Source organism: Asparagus officinalis, chromosome 1, assembly GCF_001876935.1.
Source record: "Asparagus officinalis chromosome 1, Aspof.V1, whole genome shotgun sequence".
Classification (NCBI taxonomy): domain Eukaryota; kingdom Viridiplantae; phylum Streptophyta; class Magnoliopsida; order Asparagales; family Asparagaceae; genus Asparagus; species Asparagus officinalis.
Genome location: NC_033794.1, coordinates 11714724 through 11735097, shown reverse-complemented (window position 1 = coordinate 11735097; position 20374 = coordinate 11714724). Strand labels below are relative to the sequence as shown.

Sequence of the window (20374 nt, the reverse complement as noted above, 5' to 3'; positions counted from 1 at the left end):
TTGGGATAAAATTACCCCACTCATATACAAAAATTTTGTTCTAATAGTAAAAATTTACCCCATCCATCATATTAGAATAATATTGTTCCACTTTGAAGGCAATTGGGATAATTTTAAAATATTTTTGTATTACTGAACTAATACATGCTAATTATATTATAAATATACGACATGATATATAAAATAAGAAATGATAAGGGCACACCTTAAACCACACCTCCAACCACACCCCCTCTCCTATTCGCTACAGTACTCCGGGCCTCACATGAGTTTTTAAATTTTAAAAACTCATGTGGGGCCCGGAGTACTGTAGCGAATGGGAGAGGGAGTGTGGTTTGGGGTGTGCCCCTAACACCACTCATAAAATATAAAATATAACATATATTAACATTTTAATAATATTATATAATAACATATATTAATATTTTAATAATATATATTAATACTATTATGTAATATATTATACTATAACATGATACCTTTTAATATATATTATTGTAATTATCATGTAATATATATATGTTATATTATATTTTAATTTTAATATAAAATTTTAAAAAATATTACATTGAATAAAGTAAAATATTATAATATTTTATAAAGTACATTATATCCTATGATACTATATTATAATATATTAAATTAAATAATATATTATTAAAGTATTATATTATATATATTATTCATATATTATATCAATTATTATATAATGTAGCATACTAATATAATGTTAATTAGTAATTATTGTATAACATATTATATTTTTGTATAAATAAAATAATGTATTATATTAAATATTATATTATTAAAATATTATATTATTAAAATATTATATTAAATATATTGATATTATATTATATTAATTATTATATATAGTATAGCATGCTAATATAATATAATACAATACAATATAATAATTAATAATAGTAATTTGTAAGTATATTACAATATATTATATTTTAATATAAAGTAAAATAATATTTATGTTATAATATACTAAACCAATTGGATAAATTAATTTATAAGTAATTAATAGATAAAATTATATTTTAATAAGGTACCACATCATCAATTATCCCACATGAATTGTCAAATCAAATGCTCAAATTATCCCATTATCCCACTTTATCCCACTCAAATATCTCAAAGGGGTAAAATTATTCTATTGGAATAATTTTTCCACTTGGCCCCAATTTGTCCTAACCAATAACCCCACATGGCAATTTTATAGCAATAGTTAAGTACACAAGTTACTGTGTAAAAAGTACGTAGTGTATACGATCCATATTAATTGTTTTTACTCAATTTTGTCTCTAAACTTTAACATTACAATTATTCATTTTCTTTGATTTTTGCTTGAATGGACTACACCTAATTTAAATTTTCACATTGATAATTGAATTGACAGGAAATAAATATAATCTGAAGCCAATTTGGCTTTTCATATTATTTGGAGCGAAATGAAATCAAGCTTTATTTGAGAAAGTATAGTGTTACAAAAGTAAAAAATATTGAAATACTATTACATAAGGAAGGTGAATGTTTAAAACCAATAAGACAAGATGATTGATTAAAATTATACTAAAATAATATAAAAGAGTATATAAAGTTTGTTCCTAATCGTTAAAGACTTCATAAGAAATTATAAACTAAAGATTAATGTCAACTCTAGTATACTTTTATTTGATAAAAGTATCAACAAACGTATATAAAAGTACTAAAAAATTTATGAAAATCCCTTCTAAAGATTCCTAATTTCACTCAAAATAATTAAATTATTCTATAAAATATTTTAAAAATATTATCTTTTATTTCTTATGTTTTATTTTCTTATTGAGCTTAGATTAATCATTCTTCACATTTATTTTTTTCCCAAACAATTCTAGTGTAGTGTATTTATCATCTACACCGATTGTGACATTAAACTGGAGTTAGATTTTTCGTGATGTTATCTTTATTGAGCTTATTAATCTTTTATCTTCTCTTTTAATCTCACCAAGAAGTTGTATTTATTTCCAATATTCAATACAAACTTTTTGAAATGCAGACTTTAATTTTTCTCTATAATGTTAATTTCATATAAATGAAATTCATTGTGTTCTTAATTTATTACTTTAAATAAGATTATGAGTTATCTTTTTATCTCTACAATGAATTCTTCTGATATGCATTCAATGCTTCTTTATGTCAATAATGTTACATTTGCTCTATCCCTATCATTTTCCATAAGAATTTAATTAAACTAAATACTTGCATTTTGTATTCCTAATTTACCTTATATTATAATATTAATATTTTATTTCTTTAGCATTTGAAGAACAAAGTATGAAGTTTATGAATACTTATTAATTCTTCTTACATCTTCCACGGAGAATTCTTTTTTTATTAGGATAAAGTTGTTAAATTATTCCTCAATGGAACTCAATCAGTGCTTCTTTAGTAGATATGTCTTATGCTAATTTCAATGCAAGTGATTCATCAACGTTTTTCGAATTTTAGATTTATTTATTTCACTTTTTTATTTGAAATGGAAATGGTTTAATTATTTTGAAAGATATCTTTGAACATTCTGATAGTTTCTCCATACATAATTCCTTATATTTTTTTATCCTATAAATATTATTAACGTCAGAGATTACTATTTCTAAATTATAATCAATTAATACTAATATATTATATTATAGTTTTTATCAGTTTTATAAATTTAATCTTCTATAAATTAATGTTACTTATGCATTTTTGCTGCTCTAACTTCTTAGTAAAATTATATACATTTACTTTGATTTATATAGTGATGATAATTTTTAAGCTATCATATATTTTTTAAAATTTTATTTCTTAACCAGACGTTTTTAATCAATTCTTATTGCTTTTTTATCAGCATCAACATAAACTAATTTTAGATGCTGAAAAAATAGAAATTAAATGTATATATCTTAATGAAAGAATATCAAGCAATTACATTTTTTTCTTTGCCAAGTTATGAAATTCAATCCTACTTTTTTGTGGTTTTAAACTTTGAGGGTGTGATTTGTAATTTTTAAAAATTTTGGAGTATTTTTTAAAAAAATTACTTTTAAGTTTGGTAGTTATAACTTCTATGTTTCATGTATTGTGGTAATTTGTAAATATCAGGATATTTCTTACAACTCTAAAAATTAAAGGGTGTTTTTTGTAATTATTAAAATTTTGGATTATTTTTTGAAAAATTTAGATTTCAGTGGTCTACCAATAGTTTTTATATTTGATGTGTACTTGTTGTTAATTTTAAAATTTTAGATTTTTTACGATTTTTACTTTTGAAGGAGTTTTTTTTGTAATTTTTATAACTTTGAGGTTACTTTTAGCAAATTTTAATTTTGATTTTTACTTTTGAAGGAGATTTTTTTTGCAATTTTTATAACTTTGAGGTTACTTTTAGCAAATTTTAATTTTTTAGGTGCCTGATGGTAATTACTTGAATTCATCTATGTCGTTTACAAGTTTTAAATTTTTAGAATTTTAGGGTGTTTTTTTTATAATTTAAACTTTTTATGGTGTTTCTATAATTTTTGAGACATTGATGATGTTAATTACAAATTTTAGATTCTTTAGTGGCTGCTGTTAATTTCATGATTTTATATTTTTTATTTTAAGTATTGAAATATTAGAAAATTTTAGGCACATCATGATAATTCCTTGAATTCATCTATGTTGTTTGTAAGTTTTAAAATTTTAGAATTTCAAGGTGCTTATTAATAATATGAACTTTTGACGGTGTTTCTATAATTTTTGAGACATTGAGGGTGTTAACTACAAAATTTAAATTCTTTAGCAGCTGCTGTTAGTTTCTTAATTTCATATTTGTTATTTTAACTTTTGAAACATCAGGATATTTCTTTTATAATTTTAAAATTTTGAGGGTATTTTGTGTAATTTTAAAACTCTTTATTTTTTTTGCAATACTTTATGTATTATATAGTATGTTAGCTACATAAAGTTTCTTAATCTTAATAAACTAATATTGTAAAACTATTTTATTTATTTTATTATTTTTATTTTTTAAATTGCTGAGCTATAGATAGTTTATGTGGGATTAGGATGAGATATAATTATGATTAGAATAGATTAAGATTTAATTAAAATATTTAAAATATTAAAAGTCTATATTAATCATGAAAAGTTTTTCCAGAACCCGTGATTTTAATGAGAGTGATATATATGAGTTTGAGCTATGTAGGCAATCCTCATGCCTAACAGCTAGCTCCTTGAAAGTACGTTTAAACTAAGAACTAAGAAGTCAGTATGTTTAAACTGACTAAGAATTAAGAAGTCATTAATCAAAGGCTAAATTTCAAAAAAAAAAAAAAATGAAAACGAAAAAATCCTTTAACTTTGAACAATTAGTAGTAGGGCTGGGCGTATTCGGTTCGGTTCGGTTTTAAGCCCAATCCGCATCCAATCCGAATTTTTTGGGTTCTCAAAACTCTTATCCAGATCCAGATTTTTTTCCCTTCATCCGAATATTCGGCTCAACCGAAATTCGGTTCGGTTCGGTTCGGTTTCGGTTTTGAACCGAATTAACTCCATTTCACAAAAATCTGTGTAAGTTTTAGTTATATCCAAAACTGAAAAGAAGCAATCAAAACTGAAAAGAAACAATCAAAAATGTACTAAGCCACTTAATCAAATTGTATGATCTGAATATAACTAGCTTAATATACTAGGAGGACCATGTAATTATGTAGCCTTTTTTAGAGAAAGAACAATGTTTGGCAGGCACACACACCTTTTGATGATTTTCGTTAATTTTTAGCTGCCTTTTTCTTATCAAGAATTATCTTATATCCTTGACAGCCTATACTATAGGTTAATTTGATATCCAGCACCAGCAAGCTGTATTCATGTTATCATTGAAATTTGACCAAAACACTAAATTTATCCTTCAACCTCAACATCTTGTATTGATTTACGGAAATCTCACTTAACTATATCAGTGTACTCAAATATATGTTAGTATAAACTCTACCCCACAATTCTTAAATGCTAAACATTCAGCCATAAATTTTCTTCACACCCAAGGCTCCCAGCTACTTTTTGTTTAAGAATTCGGTTCGGTTTTTTTTTGGGCGGTTCAGGGGTTCAAACCGGATCCAAACCGGTTTAATTCGGTTCGGGAGGTTTAGAGACTTCTTCTCATCCATTTAATTCGGTTCGGTTAACCGATCCGTTTTTTCGGGCGGTTTTTTCGGTTGAACCGGTTTGTTTCGGTTTTTGCCCACCCCTAATTAGTAGATAACACACCCACCACTTACAAACAGACACAAAGTGTAGAGATTATCAGAAAATCCCTTCAACATTCAATATTTTCCAAAAAGTTCCCTATAAGTGTGAACCACAAACTTTCACTAGCAAAAATATTCTAATGTGTATTTCCAACCGCTTAGGTCAAAATTGTACTTAATGCAATTAAGTTTGTTTTATGTATAAAAAAAATTTAAACATGAAGGGGTTTTCTGGTTACCCCAAAACTTTAGGGGGTTTTTTTTTTCGATATTTTGAAAGTTATGAAGGTTATCTTATAATTGTCCAAAACTAAGGTGGGTTTTCTAGCCTTAATCAAAAATTAATTTGTATATAAGAGCTAACATAGTTTTTGATACTAATCTTCATATGGACATTTGAGCGATGTGAAAAACACAAGGAAGACAATAATCGTAGTTTAATTTTTTATAGCGACGATACTTGAACCAGAATCTCTCTAGACCTCCTCTGATACCAACTTTAAGAAATGTACTACTTTAAAATTCAAAATTATAATTAGAGTAGTTATTGACATTTGCGAAGTTATATAAGACTTGATGAGGGGGTGAGTAGAGATAAGTTGGTCATCTCATGATGACCAAACTTATTCAACTTTATACCCTTCACCAAAATTGTCTAAAATTTAATGACTTGTCCAACTCTTTAATAGAAAACGCCTAAACTTACTGCCTAAGCCAATGTCATATGCTGACACTCACAGGTAGAGTTTAAGCATAACCATCAATCGCTTTGCAATTAGAGTGGCTTGGCTCAACCAAATGTCCATTCAAATTCCCTCTGAATTCAAATTGATTTAAATTTAGAAATAGCGGGCTATCCACTACTAATTTTTCATTTATTATTATTACTATTATCGTAAACAAGAACCATAGCAAGAGAATTTTTTTCATAACTATATCTCTTTAATACTAATATGGATCTCGGTAACTCTAATTAATATCCCTAGAGATAGTAATATTTATAGGGTATCACATATAGCTAACTTTAGGGTCCTTTGGTGGGTGGGTTTTATTTTTATTTTTTTTGTGGGGTGGGGGGATCTTCTTATTTAACATACACCCTTAAGTACTTATTCATTATTTTAAAGGAAAGTGCTTCCAATTTTTTTCAAAATCCTAGTAAAAGAAAACCTTAATTCTTTACCTTTAATCATGGAGTTATATTTGCATGTCCATTATATTTTGATTACTTTATATCACCAAATTAGAGAAGAAAATCTTTCTTTTAGAATTGAAACTTTTTGAATTTCAAATAGGCAGTAAGAGACAATTGCAAATCATTACGCACTAACCATGATTTACTTTATATATAACTATCATCATATATTTTGATTCTTTTATGTCATCATATCTTCTTGAAATAAAATACGAATGTTTAATTTATCTACTCACTGCGGAGTGATGAATATCAGAATATTGAGCATAAGCCTAAATTCAAACATGCAATAGAAAGCTAAAAAAAAACATTTTTTTAAACATATACTTAAGTTCTGCATCAATTTAAATTCACACAAGAGTTTCATTAAAAAAAGATAAAACTATGGCATTCTTGAAATTTGATGAACAATTATGTCCTTTGATTGTTCACCAAGCTACAGCAGCACTTCCTTCATGTGCTTTGTCCCTCTGCAATAAGAATCACTCCTGTTTCTCTACATTAATTTATTTTAAAATTTTCAAATAATTAATTAATCAAACTTAATTTTAGAAAATTACAATATTACACCCAAACCAAATTCACGATCAAATTACGTATGCGAAAAAACAACAAAATAATAGAATGGAAAAAAAGAAAAGAAAAAGAAAATCAGTGCATACTTTCGCAGTCCTATTTTCAAAAAATCAAAATCGAGCTAATCAATCAAAACCCATCATGACAATCCATTAATTATACCTCCAACAAGGGTTCAATCAAACTAATTAGAGAGAAGATTTATAAGCAGTAAAAATCTCACCGTGAGCTTTCCAAAAATAAATGCCCATTAATTCTTCGCAATGAGAACATAAATAATTAACAATCATAAGCAATATACTTTTGTTATATATTCAGCTCTATGTTAAATCCTAATAACCTCAAACCCCCCCGGCCCAAAAAAAAAAAACAAAAACAGCCCAACAAAAAAATCGTGATATAATTTGCCGCCATAAATTACAAAGGCAAGCAAACCCGAACTCTCTTCTTCGATTTCTCATCCGGGATCGCGAGGAAAACGGTGGAGAGATGGAGAGGGACGTCGACGAAGAAGTCCTTGGGAGCATACTTTCGCAGTCCTATTTTCAAAAAATCAAAATCGAGCTAATCAATCAAAACCCATCATGACAATCCATTAATTATACCTCCAACAAGGGTTCAATCAAACTAATTAGAGAGAAGATTTATAAGCAGTAAAAATCTCACCGTGAGCTTTCCAAAAATAAATGCCCATTAATTCTTCGCAATGAGAACATAAATAATTAACAATCATAAGCAATATACTTTTGTTATATATTCAGCTCTATGTTAAATCCTAATAACCTCAAACCCCCCCGGCCCAAAAAAAAAAAACAAAAACAGCCCAACAAAAAAATCGTGATATAATTTGCCGCCATAAATTACAAAGGCAAGCAAACCCGAACTCTCTTCTTCGATTTCTCATCCGGGATCGCGAGGAAAACGGTGGAGAGATGGAGAGGGACGTCGACGAAGAAGTCCTTGGGAGGAGTGGACCCCGCATCTTTCCTCTTATTAGCTGGCCTCGGCTTCCTCGGGGCCGGCGGGCATTGGGTTGTGCAACTCGTCTTGGCGGCGTCGCAATTGACCGGTGTCGTACTGTTTGATTGGTCCTTAGTGGAGGGAATACGTTCTCACTTGACCCCTCTATTGGTCTCATATTTTGGGTCATTGTAGCAAAGCTCAGTGCAATTCACTTGCGAAGAATCCACAAGCGAATCACAGATAAATAATCTCTTATTCCTCCATTGCAACACAAAAGTTGTTCCAAATAATGTCTAGTTAGATTGTAACTCCTTTTACTATGAATGTTAGTGGACTTTTTAATTTAAGCTAAATTGTCATATTTTGAGCACATATTAATGGGCTCACAGTGACATGTCCCTTCTTTATCAGATGTTAATCTATAAGCTATTATTTTGGGCTAAATTGTCATATTTTGAGCATATGTTAATGGGCGCACAGTGACATGATCCCACCTTCGGTTTTGTTTTAAACATAGATCATACCTTTTTTTAATGATGTCTTTAGCGTAGACGAGAATCGAACTCAAACCCCAAACGAGCGAACGACACGGTTTTACCATGTGAACTACTGCTTCATCGATCATAACCTAATTTGAATATAGGTATTATTATTGCATGCTCAATAAATCTAGGACTGTCCAAAATTATACAGCGATCTAGATTCACATGGAAATTTCCGTTAGAGCATATAAATCAGTGAAAGACAACAATGATAGAGGTTAAACTCGTCATTCATAATGATTTGTCCCGTAGGCCGTAACTTCAGTAATAAATTCAATTGAAAACATTAAAGTTTGATATTAATTGCTGCATTTATTTTTTTCATGTCCACGTTCTGTCCTAAAATCTCTCACATTAAAAGCTTCGTTTAGTTTTTCCTATCTCTTACTTCTCATGAAAAAAAACCCAATTTTAAGAAAACTACGAGAATGCCATAGATCTTGAAAATGCCACGAGTCAAGGTCGTCGTGGCAAAAGCTACGGAAATCACATGGCCCTTGCTTGTTTAGGGGGTGTTTGTTTCACCAAAAAATTTGGCATTTGGTATGGATTACAAGTTTTAGGATCAAAAATGAGTTTTTTGTATTTTGGGATTTCATATCTGGTGTTTGTTTTAAGAAATTTTCTAGAATATTGATTCTCAAAAGTGCAAAAAATGTCTAAATTTTAGAATTTGTCAAATCCTCTCAATTGGAGAGGTTTTTGACAAATCCCATAAATGAGTGTGTTCACCTCTCAATTGGAGAGGATTTGACTAATCTTATTTTTGTTTTTTTGTGTGAGGTTACCTCACCAAGATAGCATATTCATCATATTATAATTTTTTGGCATTTTGTAATGTTACAATTTGAGTTTAAAACAAACAAAATATTACAAATTGAAGTATTCCAAATCCTAAAATATTAATGAAACAAACAACATTTTAGAAATCTCAACCCATAACAAAACGCCTATGGATTTCAAATCTCATGGTGAAATCCATATCCTAAAATTATAGGATTTGAAACAAACACCCCCTTAACCTCCGAGAGACAACAATAATTTCAACTCTCTTTTTTAAACACAAAATGTTAATGCAAAATAAATAAATAAATGAAAGAAAAACAATAATAATGAAATTTGAATCAATTGGTTCAATGAATGAAAGAAAAACAACAACACTGAAATTTGAATCAATTGGTTACGCTTCTCTATCTTGCAAATTAAATATATATTTTTTATCTGTGATTGATTGAATAAATATTGTTGCCCCGCTTATTTTCACCACTAAACTTGCATTGGATTGTTGTATGCTTTTAATTATAATTTTTCAAGATGTATCATAAATATCATGTTAGTGGACAAACTTAATAAAGATGTTGATTTGAAGAACCCCCCACCCCTACCCCCAACCCCTTATTTATTTTACATAATCTGTCAAGTAATTACTTAATTGGTTCAACCCTTATGATATGGTGTTCATCCATAGATGATTTGATTATCATAATTTGATCAAGGAAAACTCAAAGTTCAATGTTTTTGAAACACAAAGTTATAATGATTATTTTAGGAATACATGTTTATGTTAAGTACGATTTTCTTGTGAGAACACTATAAGTTGATACAAGCTCATAAGGAAAATAAATAAGCAATGAAACTATAATAATTAGATCAAAATCATGTGGCAGCTTAGTTTGTTTTATTTATTTTTATTTTATTTTAGTTTTAATTTTTTTGCTCAAAGAGGTTTGAATGTTTCATTCTAAATTCTCTAATGACTTTCTCCAAAAGATACATCAAAGTAGAAATAAGAAATGTAATAATTATATAGTTATAAATAAGCTTATCTCAGCCTACGCTTTAAAAAAAGAGTTATGCTTTGGTGCTCCGAAAATAAGAATTTTTATAATTTTTAAATGGTTAAAAAATTAAAATTTTGGGCTGAAAATAACAAGGGTGCATTTGTCCTTTTCTTTTCAATTCATATCCTATTATTTCTCTGTTCATAACTACTTCACCCACCTCCCTTGTTTCACGTTTACTAGGTGAATTGCACACGTGCAATGCACATGGTATACTTTTTAGATTTAGTTAAAATTGGTAATTTAGTTTAGCCTAATTTGAAGCTTATATACATGTTTAAACAAACATATAATAGTGTAATTTTCAGATTTTGATTTTTCAATGTACAAAAGAATATAAATCAATACAATTTATTACACTTATTTCTAAATTAATATTTTCTTGTAAATGGGGTATCAAATTGTTAATGTTAGTATGTAGAAAGATCCTCTGACTTAGTTCTAAATCTTTTCAGTGAAAATATAAATAAAAGTGTAATTTTTCAATCGATGGTTAATTTTATTCCTCTTTATAATGATAAGAAAGGAATTGACATATGCATGCTATGCATAATTTTATACAATATAACTAAAAGCAAGAACAATAATATCTATTTTAAACACACCTTTGCATTATAATACCAAATTTTTGTCATAAATATGGAAGGAAAAATAAAAGAGAGAAATCTAATATGATAGAATACGGCCAAATTAGATTTTGTTAAAGATCAAGTGAGAAATTAGTTGAAGAAAACTAACCCTTCTCAAATATTAGTTTTATCCTTTTCTATGATGTTTTCAACTCCAAAACTACCCTCTAAGTTTAACCTATTTACAAATGTAGGTGTGGAAGGCCTATCAACCGCATAATCCCTTAAATTGTGGATTAGAGAGCTAGATTTTAGGTTTTTCTATTTACAGAAGATGCCATGGAGCACCGAAGCTGTTGGCTTAAAAAAACCTAATCCATCGGAATCTTGTCGGTACCAACTGCTACCATAACTATGATGACAACAGTGACAAGGGTGGGGGACAACATGGAAACAATTATACGACAATAAAACCTAATTACTTAGTAGACAATAACTCTAGCTCCTACTCCTTTTATTTGTTGTTGTTATTATTATTATTATTATTATTATTATTATTATTATTATTATTATTATTATTATTATTATATTTTTCTGGTGCATATTGGATGTCTCTTTATGTGAAATGCTAGGGACACCAGCCCTATACAGGATCATGTAAGGATACATGTCTTTGTTATGGCGCATGTGCAGTGCACACGTGACGATAGCTAGCATTCCTCATTTATTTATTGTTGGTAACATCATACGTAATAGTGCAATTAATAAAGAAACATGTGAATATGCATATATAATAGTTAAGACGTATTAAGAGTATGTTTGGCAACTTTGGATTATAATATGATTGTATTATAATCTATAAAAGATTGTAAGGTTGTTGAATTACCAACCAAAGTATTTGGTAAATTTAGTAGATTATAAACTTTTTGAGTGTTTGGCAAATAGATAGCTTATAAATGATCATTATTGTGAAAACGACCAAAACTTATTTAATGAGGTAGGAGGAAGAAAAATAGGGCTTGTAATTTTTTTAAATGATGAGGGGTATGTTGGTATCTTACACAGTCAAACCTTGTGGCTTGTAAGCTACTAAAAATATAATTATGATACTCCAGCTTATATTTTGATGAAGTGACTTATAAGCCACCTCGACCCTGAAGTTAAAAGTAAAATATGTATAGCAAAGGGCACATGCAACATGAACTTTCACGTACGTTAATGAGCTAATGCGACCGTCATATAAGTGAGTGGGGGCACTAGGGGCACACCCCCAACCACACCCTCTCTCTCATTTGCTACAGTGCACCGATTCTCATTTGGAATTTTAAAATTTAAAAATCCCAAGTAGGATCCGGAGCACTGTAACAAATGAGAGAGGGGATGTAGTTGAGGTTGTGGTTGGAAGGTGTGTCCCTATCATTTTTCTAAGTGAGTCCTAGACTCCTAAGACAAGCTAACCCCGCATTTCAGTGACAGGGCAACATTAAGAGTGGAGATTAATATGTGTGTACGTTAAATATGAGTACCTTTTCATAAACTGAGGAGGAGAGAAATTTAAAGAATAGTGAAATTGAGTGAACAGGAACCTACGATTCGTCGATTCCTTTTCTTTCGGCAGCACTTTAATAAAAAGAGTCAGATTTTGGCAGCAAAATGTTAGTATATGTATGCGTAGAGTACATGATGCCTTTAAAGGAAGAAAAAAACATAGAATACAACAGAACTGCTGCTCTCGAGAAGGCTCGGTCTCTTGTTTCTTCCGTGTTTTTTTTTTTTTGTTTCCTTTTTTTTCTTCCGTGTTAAAATGCAGGCAAAATTACACTAAATCTTGAAGAACATTCAGCGCTTTATGGCTAAACACAATAACATTCAGCGCTTTACGCGTCAAAGAGTTTTGATTCAATTTACTTTCTAATTTTTATAAAAAGTATTTTTTATTCTAGAAAATCTAATTATTTTAGGAAAGATTATTTTGATACTTTTGCTTTGTTTTACCCCCTATATAAGGGGAATAAATTTGTGAACTCATTAGATTGGTCATTATTAATTTTAGAAGTTTTATATTCGTAGAGTTTCTAGGGTTTCTGCTGTTTTGTTTTGTTCGTACGAGAACGAGTAGTTATCTTTTTATATTACGCTACCGTTACATAAAAAAATGCTTTTATATATTATCATTATTTTTATTATTAAAGGGTTTTTTAATTTAGTCGACATTCACATTTTAACATGCCAATCTGTAATTTTGATCTCCTATTGACACCTTGTATCTCATCAATATAATAATTAATCTATCTGAACAATGATTAAAAAGTAACTAGAGGGACCATTACTAGATCACACAAGTGGCTAGAAACCGCATCTTCTTTGAAATTTGAATATAAAGAGCTACTCTATTGTTTTTGCCTCCAAAACCGTGAGTAGGTATTATTTTGATTGATGCTTGACGTCCAATTCCTTCTCCACGTTGGAGCACGTTTGCGTGTCTTGGGAAACGTGTAAAGATGACATGACGTTTTGATATTGAGACACCTCCATGAGAACCGATCGATATTTCCTAAGGAAATTTTGTTTTGAATTTTAATTAATACATATATATATAGTAGAAAGTTAAAATACAGTTAGCAATAAATTAGAAAATTCTTAATTAGTACTATTTAGTATTAATTTATGAATACGTAAAACTAGCAACTTGATTCTTATTCTAGGCCTTTTAAATATTGAATTATTTCAAGAAGATGGATATATCATATATATACAAGTCAATATTTTCTAACATGTGTATCATGCATGTGCGCAACGTGATCATTTTTCCGGAGTTTTTGAGCTAAATCAAGCAGACGCATTCATATAATCCAAATTTTCTACTAAGCGCGCGCAGTGTAGTTCGTTTTTAATTTTCTGAAAACTGTAAAAAAAAATGTAAAACAATTGATGTGTTTCTTTAGCCGCTTTATTTTCAATGTAAAACTTATCATCATAATTTAAATAAGACGCTTGACGGCAGGATGATGCCCTGCTTTATGTTTGGTCACATACGATTTCGACCAAAAGGGAAGTCCTCATCGACGGTGCCCATCACCCACTTTCCACGAAAAAGTGACAAATGTCCTAAACTTTTTCCCTGTGAATGGATATTGTTGATTTTACATTAATGTCCCTATTTTTTCTGAACTAGCTCTTGTACGGCGTCATCCCCAAGAGCAGGTGCGTGCGAACTTCCACGTTCTTCCCTTAATTTTATGCTTTCCAATATTAGACCTCTTCTGAGTTCTGAAGCCTATCGCCTCACGCTCTCTGTACAAGAAGCTACACGCTGAAAATCTGATGCACTTGTTTTTATTTGAGAGATGTTTAAATAAAAATACCAAGTTTGCAAATTGCACGAATCAAAACCCCCAAACACTTAGCCAAACAAACGAAGATATAAAATGCAAAAAATCAATTGTCACATCCTTCACCCATACGATAAAATGAAGGCTCTAAAACCCCAAAACGCTGGGCCAGGAGAGTTTCGCAAACCCATTAATAACAAGAAGTCCACTAATTCAGTACGAAGTCCACCATTAATAACAATATAAGGAAAATAATGTGGGGTGATGTCCATTTCTCGCTGATTAGAGCATTGACGATGGAATTAACTTACAAAATGTTCCCCACGAAAAGATACGGTACCTCTTGAGGATGCCAATTAATCCAAGTACTACTATTGAGTGTCGGCGTGCTATCCATTGTCAAACCATTTACACCTAAGACACGTAATATTGAGTTCCTAAGATCGATGTTTATAAATATTAATGGAACAAAAATAAATACTAATTCAAACTTACAAATTTTGTGTTGACTGAATGGAGAAATAGTCAGTCGCGTTGAGGTTCAAGAAATTACGTGCATCCTATTACATACCGAACATATTAAAATCACATAAAATATATATTTTCATGAAATTAAATTAAATATGCAGTACTGAAGAACTAACCTTATCATGCATTGTTGATTGAGATGTGGGCTCTCTTGGAGCTATGATTGACTCTTCTTGAGAAGCAAAACTGTTAGCATCCTAAAAAAAAATAAAACAAAAAAGTTGTCTTACATAAGTAAATTTTTATAGCAATAGCTGACTCACCATTATTCATACCATTTTTGCAAAGATTTGCTCTTCCTACTAGTGGCCCCTTTAATCACTACTGCATCTTAATTTACAAAAAGAAAAAGTTTACTTTAGTGGCAAACATATTAAGAAGACATAGAAATTAAAAAGATCAACTATAAGGTAACTTTTTGTCAGTTCCTGATTTAATTCTTTTAGCTCATTTTGTCTTCACAACTTTTGAACCAAGTATTGAAGTGTCATCATCCACATTACAATTAGTCTTTTCCTTATCGACACTTAAATTATACATCTTACATTTCTCTGATACAACTCTCAAAGCATGAGATGCAATATTATAACTTTCTTGACAATTTGAGACCTCCTTACATGGGATTGTAGTCTGTTGAAATAGATCATCATAACGATCTTGTCTACAATTAACATTTTTTGTTGTTTGGCTTGTGTCACCATTTTCCCTCAAATCTTTGGCCCGCCGCTTCAAAATATAATGAGATGGCACATGAAACACGCTAGAATGATGAAACATACATATTGAATGTCGACAAAGAAAACCATTGTACTCATAAGAATGACAAAGGCAAGACACTCAATTTTGTCATTAGCATCCCAACTCACATAAGAGTCTTCCTTTTTTTTTCAAAATCTTCAACTCTATAAATTGCGACAACCCCATCTTGTTTTTTGATTGCATGGCATCCGGAAGCTCCCAATACTTCTACTTGAAAAATTTTAAAGAGCTCATGTGTATAAATAACAGGCGTTTTCCTCTCAAATAGATATGAAGTTTTTAAAATGGGGTCTTTATGCCAAGTTTTAAAAGTTGCATGTCATTCTCCTTCCTTTCTATCCTCTAAAGCCACGATATATTTTTCAACAAATTCCTTCAATAGAGTCTTCTTGTTCACATGTTTATCAAAAAAAGAGTTAATACTTCCAGACCTTTGAGTAGTTGACATGCCTACAAATAAAATTACCAAAAAACATAATATAATTGAGTTCAAATAGAGAGTATTTAGATTTATTCAACAAAAGAAAGAAAAAGATATAAGTGAATATTTATTAGTTGACATACCTGCAAAAAAGGTATCTATCAAATATGTGGGCACTCAATGCTCCCTTTCTTCAAACAGTGATTGAAGCCATGAATCCTTTGTTAACTCAAAATTTTCCACCACGGAGAGCCACCTTTCTTCAAATTGTTCACTTGTCCATGACTTACAAATGTACAAATGCATTGTTGGAATGTTTCAATAAACTTATCATGCATGTTTTAATCACGTGAGGGAGTTTTTCAGGAAGCTTTCTCATTATATGCCATAAACAATAACGATGTTTAGTATTTAGAAATACAATCTTGACAGTGGCTTTCATCGCCCTGTCTTGATCGGTTAGGATTGCATTTGGAGGTTTTCCACCCATGGTAGTTAACCAAGTTTTCATTAACCAAACAAATGTTAAAGTTGACTTACCCCCTACACCAACAGCATGCAACATGCTAATATCATGTTTTTGTGATGATGTGATGCCTCTATGGCAAGGTAAGTAGTGAGCATATGTTGATGAAAACTCGTGATTGTGCGTCTTGATTAATTCATGTAAAACCCATGTTTCATCTTCCATTCTTTTCACATGCAACATTGTCTTGCACCCTATTTTTAAACAAAGTCGAGGATGGATAGAATCAAACTTTCGCTTCTCTTCATGTCTTGCACAAGCATGTTTAACATCAATAAACTCATTGGTTTTCTTTCAACGACGAGATGTTCTAACTGAAACACCAAAGTCGAAAGATTTTGCATTTTTTTTTGTAGCAAGAATAAGCTTCCCTTGAGTTTTAAAATCCATACCTTTATATGGTTCTATAACTTCACATTCATTTAAAACATCTCTTATAATCTCCGTCGTGTCTTCTAGCTCTTTGCCATTACCACCACCAAGACCCATGATTGCGTCACTTGCAAATGAATTAATATTTATAGGTTGGTTTAGATCAAAGTTCTCCATCAAACACCTAATAGTAATAATCAAATAAAAATAATTATTAGATTATTGAGCATAATAGAAATACAAAAGAGGGAACATAAACTATACTTCAAATTCCAAATTAAATTAGCCGTCTTCAAACTAAATTTTTTCTCAATGACACATCAACAATTGATATCAAGAAACCCCTAATTAAAAATGGAAATCAAATTTACAGGAGAAGTGAGAAAAAGGAAAATGGGAAGGGGGGAACAAAGCATTAAGGGCGCCAGTGGATCGGAAAACTAAATTTTGCATCTGGGGGTAATTTGAGGGTAATTTATTGTAGAAGAGTTTACAAAAATAGGGACAATAATGTAAAATCAGCACCCATTCACAGAGAAAAAAATTGGGAAGTTGTCACTTTTTTATGGAGAGCGGTGGTGATCGAGAATCGCGGCGATTAAGTGGCGCTGGAATGCCTCACAATGCAATACTTTTTGCTTGTAAATATGTACTTCGATGTGCAAAATAACTGCAAAAGGATTGGACGTAAGCATAAGAAAAATGTACTTCCAACTGTTTGGTTTGATAACATTATAATGTAAGTCAAACTATTTTTGCAAACATCTCAGAATCGGTCACTATTGTGCAGAAATCTCTCTTTATTGACCGATTCAGTTCTTCATTTTATATTTGTGGTATTAATTTTTGTTCGATGTTATTTATATAATTTATTATATTTATGCATTTAATTCTAATAATATTGGAATCCTTTGAAGCCACAATATTAGCCATTGTAAATATTGGCGATAGGATTAAAAATAAAAACTTCTCATGACTGAAAAAAATGAGTAGTTTAGAATCTTTGAGCCTCTACGATATTTCGTCTTTGGTCGTTGTTTTGAATTTAAGGGATATATTTTTTATGCATATTATGACAATTTTTTATTCATAAAGTTATCCCAAATAGAACTTTAATAATAACATTTATTCTTTTATCTATTGACTTCCATAGAAGTTGTACTTTCGAACACAAAATATGAAACAAAGAATAGTTAATTTACTGAAATTGTTCATTTTATTTTATGTAAAATTCATAAAACGTAGAGCTGTAAAGATAACGAAGAAGGCCTTGTCCGAGAATGAAGGAGGCTCTATGGCCCAATGGGCTAACAATATTACCATATTATCTATTACTGCTTTGCCACAAAAAAATAAAAGCAAATCATATAGATTTTTATTATTATAATATATAGGTAATTACCTATGTTTCATAGAAAATGATAGAGGCACACCCACAACCACAACTCCAACCACACCCCCTCTCTCATTTGCTACAGTATACCGGACCCCACATGAGATTTTAAAATTTTAAAATCCCATGTGAGGCCTGGTGTACTGTAGCAATGAGAGAGAGGGTGTGGTTGAAGTTGTGGTTGGGGATGTCACGGATGTGCCCCTAGTGCCACTCATGTTTCATCACCAACTTTAAAGTTGATTCGTTATTCTATATTATTTCCTTGTTCACTAATTAGGCATACGTTCCACTTTGAAGTTGATTAATTTAACGGATTTAAAATTGATAGTAGAACATATATATGCCCTCTTTTTTTCTTTTTTCTTTTTTTTTACTAAGGAGTTTATATAGAGTGTCTTTGGGTGCAATTTTTCTCTTTTTGTGCCAAACCAAGCGTGTCATGAATCATGATGCTCAGTAGAATTGATAGTAGAACACATTGGGTCTAGATTTTATCTAATAAAATTTACCCTCTAATTGGGCGTGCTTAAAGACAAAATTGCAGTAGAATTCAAGTCAATTAATCCGAAAGTTGAATTAAATAAAACAAAAAAGAAATAAAAGAGTAAAAGATCCAATCATCCAGAGGACACGTATCAGGTGGACAACAAACAAACTTTAGCTTTAGTGCTATGCTCTCTAAGTTCAAAGATGGATTGAGTCTAATTGGCATAGGCGAGGCCTAGGGATAATATCTTTTTCACAAAAGTATTAATATGTATTTTATAATAAAAAAATCTTTTAATAATTGATTAAATAAAGGTATATTTGATGTTTCGCATACTTGACGCTGAAGGCTGAAATATTTGATGTTTTAATATTGGATTCAAGATCCTTATGTTTTTATTTTAACCCAAATCATTTATCCCTCAATATAATAAAAAAAGTCTTGTATCTTATATACGTTGATTCTATATTTAAACACAGAAGCCTCAAATAAGATCACACGGTTTTAAGTTTTTAATACAGATGAAGGTAGAACCATCTTTTCAATGGCTACGTCGCAATAACACATAACCTTTTATTTAAAGATATGGTTTTTTAAAACGGATCTAATGTTCTAGTAGATTTTTCTTTGATTTTTATAATTATTCTTATCCCCATTGACATATTCAAGAATAATAATTCCACACGTCAATATTCTGTTAGATGGCTTTCTCAATTTTCTACGCATAAGCCTCATCAAATTTAAAAAAAAAATAACAAAATGATGAAGGATTTTTTTTTTTTTCAGAAATATAGAACATTACTAGCGCGTATCCCTGTTGCTTAAGCCGCGTCTTTGCATTACAGGCTTAATTAAAGTCCCCATTTATTATTATTTTTTATTTTTTATTAATTAATTATCAAATGACAGTATAAAAAGTCAAACTTGTGCCAGCCGCTGGATTTAGATGCTCAGCATCCAACGGATGAAATCTCTCACCGGCTATTCCCGGTGTTTTGTGCGATGTATTTGGTCAACATTGCCGTTGCAAAAAAGCCAAAGTTCCCTGGATGAAGGCTCCTTACCAAAAAGTCAGCACTTGAGTTTATATTTAGCTTTTCATAATAATCTTCGAGTCTTTGACATCGTGGCCTTTTAATTCAAGCGAGAAAGAAAGTCTAATATTTTAAAGGATTTCTAGAAGTTTGACTCTATACAAATTGTCCAATCTTTTTTTTTTTTTTGTCGTATGGGTGTGTCATAGGCGCCTGGTTGACAACGTGAATCACACTGGATTCAAGCGGTTTAGTTAAGAAATTAGTTGAACAGATGCTCAAAAGTCTTCATAATTAAGGGGGGTGGAGGGAAATAAAATAAAACAATGAAAAGTTGGTTATCTCTGATGTACTTTTAAGATAATCATAACATACTAATTTCTTGTGCTATATTCAAACCTTAATTCTAATTTCATCTCGTCTAAAAAAAATGTACGTGTGTTTACTACACTAAATGGATCTTGTTTTAAAAAAAAAGAATTAAATAGATCTTTTTCGGGAATTTTTATCTAGCCCCCAGTCTTATTTCAAACATAATAATTGAAATTCAAGATTTTACATTAGTTATA

At 30.2% G+C, this 20374-nt stretch overlaps 1 protein-coding gene and 1 long non-coding RNA gene across 2 annotated transcripts; both read right to left on the bottom strand.

Moving 5' to 3' along the window:
• Positions 14209-15194, bottom strand: LOC109834643. Its single transcript, XR_002245600.1, has 3 exons — positions 14927-15194; positions 14778-14842; positions 14209-14696 (listed from the first exon to the last, which is right to left on the bottom strand). It is a non-coding gene; the product is annotated as an uncharacterized LOC109834643 (long non-coding RNA).
• Positions 15842-17005, bottom strand: LOC109830596 (protein FAR-RED IMPAIRED RESPONSE 1-like). The gene is given in 4 exon segments (XM_020397902.1): positions 15842-16019; positions 16134-16290; positions 16292-16710; positions 16909-17005. Coding segments are annotated over 4 exon segments (804 nt in total). The 3' UTR covers positions 15842-15888.